Source organism: Tupaia chinensis, unplaced genomic scaffold (genome assembly GCF_000334495.1).
Source record: "Tupaia chinensis unplaced genomic scaffold, TupChi_1.0 Scaffold000383_1, whole genome shotgun sequence".
Classification (NCBI taxonomy): Eukaryota; Metazoa; Chordata; class Mammalia; order Scandentia; family Tupaiidae; genus Tupaia; species Tupaia belangeri.
The window spans coordinates 754285-760058 of NW_006159885.1; the positions used below are offsets into that span (position 1 = coordinate 754285).

Genomic DNA, 5774 nt, shown 5'->3' on the forward strand with positions numbered 1-5774 from the left:
CACAACTGAACTCATGGAAAACAGAGCTCTGACGGGCTCATGTTCCATTTTCTAGACAGCCAGCACCACCCAGCATAACCACAATATAGATATATAGATGTATATATAGATACATAGATAAATACATACCTCTCACTTCTTCCCTAGTGTGTTTAAGTGATGTTTGCATCTCACAGCTTCTTCTCTCTCTTCAGATGCATTCCTTACGCCTGCTCAGCCAGAATCAGCCATCTCAGATCTTTCTGAGCATGAGTGACAACTTCAGGCCTGTCCAGCCACTCAACAACCGCTGCATCCGCACCAACATCAACTTCAGTTTACAGGGGAAGGACTGTCCAAACAACCGAGCCCAGAAGCTTCAGTATAGAGGTGAGTGTGATGGCTCAGAGAGCAGAATCTTAGTATTTCTGCTTTGACATGTTCTTAAAGGCCTGGAATTATCTCCTTGGATAGGAATCGTTATTCTAATGGCAATAAGACCACCCCCCTCAATTTTCATGGTGCTTTTCTGTTGCTAAAGCCCACATATCATAGTTCAACGTAATAAGGGTCTAAAGGTTTGGTAAATGTGACATGTACCTACGTTCTACGTCACATATGAAACATCTAAATTCCCTCTGGTTCAGGCAAGATGGCCTTTTTTTCATTTCTATTTTACAGAAGAGTCCAGAAAGACCGATTTTCCCAAAGTTATCTCTTGGAATAGGACAATAAAAAGTATTACAACATTTAGTTATATGAAAGATAGAGCTCCATTCCCCTTAGGAAGTGAATAAATACTCTGGAAGTCAGACCATTAGTATACAATAAAGTCATGTCCATGAATATGTCCTTATCCTGTGCTGTGTCCCTAGAAGTGGTTATAATTCTTACTAAGGGAGATATGTAAGATGTCTTCTGCCTCCTATAACTTTCCAGTCCACATCCAGCCTTCTCCCTTTCAGTGTACTGACTTAGTATCTGTTGATCATTATGGTAAACCATCAATGTGGTAAGGGAGATGGAGAGAGGAGATGTGTCTTAGAGGTGCCCTGAACTGGGAGTTCAACATGCAGACCTGGTTCTAAGAAGCTGTGCAGATCCAACCAAGTGATGTATCCCTCTAGACCCAGTTCTTCATAACAGCAGTCCCTATCACATTTACTTCACAGCTCGTTGTGATGGGTGAACAATGGTCCAGATGGGGAAGCCTTTTGTAGCAACAGGGCTTCCCCAGATAGGAGAGCTTGGTTATTATCAGTTTTTAGGTCCAGCCACCACTGATGCCCTTGGTCCCCCCACTTCATCTCTCCTACTTGCCTCATGTTCCCTTCCTTTCTCAGATACACTTGCAGAGTGTCCCAACCATAGATTTTCTGCTCCTTTCCATCCAGAACTATCAGAAAGATAAATATCCAACCCCTTTATTGCCCTTCCTGTTTATGTAACACCTATGTATTTTACACCTTCTACATGCCAGGCATTTAACTAAGTGATGGCAACATAATGGTGTTGAAGACAGATATGGCCCTGTTCACACAAAGCTTACAGTCTAGAACAGGAGTTGGCACACTTGTTCTACCAAAGGACAGAAAGCAATTATTTTAGGCTTTGTGAGTCATAGTTTCTGTTGCACTCTGACACTGTAGTTCAAAATCAGCCCCAGGCGATATGTAAATGAATGAGTATGAATATGCTCTAGTGAAACTTTATTTACAAAAACTAGTGTACTGAATTTGGGTTGTGGGCTGTTGTTTGGCCATTCTTGGTCTAGAGCAGTATCATCCACTAGAACCTTCTACAATAATGGAAACATTCTCTATCTATATTGTTGAATATACCAACTACGAATGGTGCATCACTTTCGAACTTCTGAAGTGCAGCTAGTACAATAAATTAAATTTTTAATTTTAACAAATTTTTTCTTTCAGTAGCCACATGTGGCTAACAGCTACCATATCAGACAGCTCAGGCCTAGAAAGTCATGGAAAATTGGAAAGGAATAGTTGGGATACACATAGACAAACAGGCATTTACAAAGTAGTCTCTTCTCTTTTAGAGGAAGCCCCTAAAACTATGTACAAATTAAAACAGTATGCCTTGTTTTATGTTTTGTGTGTGTGTGTCTGTGGGTTTTTCTTTCTCTCTCTCTTTCCAGTAAATGAATGGCTCCTCAAGTAGGGAACTAAGCCAAGAAGAATTCCACCTCAGTGAAATGCTACAACTGTGAATTGACGTAACCTAGAATGTCCTCCTTCTTTCTTCTATCTCCCTCCTTCACCCAAGCCTCATTCACTCTTTGGATTGGCTCTTTCTTCATATAAAGTGTCTGAAAAATGATGACAGAGGAATACATCTCTTACATACACTCAAACACAAGCACTTTCAGATACATACACAAACACACATGCAAACATACCTACACACATGCACACTCATACAGCCTCGGTGATGGGAAATCAAGATTCAGAAACAAAAGGCTCATTCATAAGAGGTCTTAGAAGAAAAATAACCAGTTAACCTAATTACAATTTTGATACCATTTTCCTGAACTAATAAACCTACCTGATGAGACTTTTCAGCCTTTGTATATACAAAATTCTTCCAAAAGAGAGAGAGGAGAAACACAGCTCTGACAGCATCAAACAGACTTTGCATCAACTAATCTTGGATAGTGTCCTAGGATCCTTTGAGGGTGCTGGTGGCAGGTGAGCCAGAACAAGGTTGACCAAGGACACTTATTTCTAGATTATGATTCTTCTGTTTACTCAACAATTTAAAAAGAAAAAAAAAAGACAGACATTGAAGAGCTACACATTGTATATATATATCACCTCAGACTATAAAGAAATGGAATTATTTCCCTCTTTGTCACATATCTGTAGTAGGATTTGCCAAGATCAGAATTGATCCATTTGCTGTTTCTTGTTTTTCAAAGGTCATACATTGTGTTTGGTTATTGTTAACAGCTCAATAAATGTGTTTAACGAGTTAATTTCATTTTTCTGGCTTTGATCTGTTCTCCTTCCTTACAGGCTAAGCCCTGGCTCCATGCAGTTGCATTCTTTGATTTCACTTGTTCCTTCATTTACATGTTTTGTTCATTTGCATCCAGTTTTTACTGAATTTGTGGCAATCAGGAATGCATTTGCTAAGCAAGTATACCTTTAAATCCACTCCATGGCTCGATCATTCACATGAGGTGAGCTTCAGCTTGAGATAGCAGGCAACAGATTTCTTGCGTTTCAAAACTGCCATCCCCCCTGTGATGCTCCCGTGAAGGAATGCACTTTGCCTTGTAAATTCCTGGGAAAGGGGTGTCTTTTCTCTCCAGGTGCAGCCAGATCTCACAAAGTACAAACGAATGCCTTTCTTTTCTTGTTTATAATGGTCACTCACTGTGTTTGGTTACTGTCAAGAAATCAATAAATGTGTTTAACAAGTTACCCAGTACCCATGTCTGAGTTTATTGAGAAGGAGGATGTTCTCTGCTGAAGCCTCTGAGTCCTGCTGGGTCCATGAGCAATCGCATATAGCTGGCCAGGCAGCCAGAACAGCTCGTCTGGCCATTCCCAGAGCCAAGTAATTAATACCCTGTTGAGAAAACATATAGGCTTAGCTGCTGGAAGAGAAGACTTGGATGTCCATTCAGTGGCCAAATTTAAAAATAACTTTCATCTCTCCTTTCTGTCACTATTTCCAGAAACAGAGAAAGCACAGGCATGGAGAGGCTGTACAAACGGAAGCAATCGCAGCCACAGCGAAAGCTTCAGCTTAGTGATGATGAAAAATTCAACTCCAGTTATGTCCTAGTTGACACACTACACTTAGGATTTATTCTTTTTTTTTCTTATCTTTTCTTTTTTTTTTTTTTTTTTTTTTTTTTTTTTTTTTTTTTACTAATTAGCCTTAGCTATGGAGTTCCTAGGCCTTTTTCTGACTGATTGTATTTTTCTGGAAAATCAAAAATTCATAAAAGGTAGTTAGACTGGGCAGGTGACAATCTTTCTTTTTTTATTTTTTTAGCTTTGCATTTTTTTTAATTTCTCTTATACATTCAATCACTATACATCATTTAGCTTGTTGAGAGAATTTACCCCACATGAAAAATACACCTCAGACCAGTTGAGTTGAAAATACTGTGCACATTATCATCAACAGATAATAAGCCATTCCTGTGTCTTACTTCTGTATTTGTCTCCCTAATTTCCTTTCCTACAACCCCTCTCCCACCCTCCTTCCACACTGTCTGTGGAATGCAATCTTTTTTCAGGGGGCTTGCTGCTTTCTCTCTGAATCGGCATCCCCCTTATCCTGCAGTGGCAGGCAGTGATATGGTAATGGTTGAAGGATATGGATGATAAATCAACTTCACTCCGCCACTCCCTGCTCAGCAAGTTGCTTTACCTCTTTGATCTGTATGTTGGGAATACTAATAACTGCCTTTAAGATTTATGAGGTTTAAATGGTATACAGCTACTGAAAGCACCTAATACAACGCTGACCATTCCGTAAATGGTACCTATAGAGCATTTGCGAGCCTACCTATTAGGCATCTATTCTAATTCACACCACTCTAAAAAGAAGATGAAGACAAAGAAGATTGCTATAACATGAGGGGAAACACATGCTGAGCTTCCATTCCCTCTTCAGTAGAATAGGGAAGCCAGGTAAATGTGTACACAAGAGTTCTGTGCAAATTGAATGAGAAAAAGAGAAAACATCCTGTGGAAACCCACAGCCCTCTCTTGGGATCACATTTTATGGTTTCCAAGAGCATTTAGGGCCTTGTTCCTATCTCCCTCGGTAGCAGTTTGGTTTCCATAGTGACATTAGGATAACCACAACTCATGGCATTAAATGTGTCTGGAATGTAGCGCAGTGTGAGAATAACATGGACTCTGGGCAGGAGTGCAGTCCTCGGTCCCAGCCCATACCACTATCATCAGACAGAAGAGTTTGACAATGATGTACAATTAACATATGCCAGCACTCTCAGGATGGGCAGTTCCTGCTGGACCCTAGAGTATTTGCAACGCATGAGAGTATCTCAGAATACCCTTTCTTTTCAGAAACTCACTTTATCATTAACCAAATAGCACAGTTTTATATAAGGAAAGATCTGCCGAGACTCCAGCTGAAAAAACATATTAAGAAAATCTACCATGGGCTACACATGTCCTGTGGCCCAGACCCTGTGCTAAGTAGTTTGCAAATATTATCTCATTTCATCCACACAATGATTCATAAAGTAATCATCACTGCTGTCCCCAGGTTATAAATGTAGAAACTGAACTTATTGATTGATTGATTGATTGATTGGAGAGGTTTTTTTCTATAGGGCACATGCGCTCGCCAGAAAGAGACAGACAGACAGACAGAAAGTGAGAAATCACCCCCCTGGGGGAATGGCCACACCACAATCCCATCTCCTCCATTCTCCTCTTGGGATCTTAGGCATGCAGGCACACGTGCCCAGCATGAGCTTAAGCCATCAGGTCCAGGATTCGAACCATGGTTGACTACATGAGAATCCAGTGACATAGCCATTAGGCCAACTGCTGGTCCTGAAACTGAGCTTCTTAATGACCAGGTAACTGGTTCAGGGTTGCTGAGCTCCTAAAGGGTAAAACCAGACCCAACTCTCCTAAGGCACTGGTTCTCAAAGTGTGGTCTCAGCCATCAGCATCATCTAGGAATTGATTAGAAATACAAATTCTTAGACTGCTCCACAGACCCACTGACACTCTGAGGCCCAGCCATTAGTATCTTAACAAGACCCCCAGGTGATTTTG

The 5774-nt window shown here is 40.6% G+C and overlaps 1 protein-coding gene across 1 annotated transcript in view; it reads left to right on the top strand.

Moving 5' to 3' along the window:
* CA10 (carbonic anhydrase 10 (inactive)) overlaps window positions 1–3432 on the top strand; it is a 601034-nt gene extending 597602 nt beyond the window's left edge. The window contains exons 8-9 of the mRNA XM_006153596.3: window positions 195–369; window positions 2138–3432. Coding sequence (XP_006153658.1) covers window positions 195–369; window positions 2138–2160 — 198 coding nt within the window. The 3' untranslated portion in view covers window positions 2161–3432. The remainder of the gene's footprint in view (window positions 1–194; window positions 370–2137) is intronic.
* The last annotated feature ends 2342 nt before the right edge of the window (window positions 3433–5774 follow it).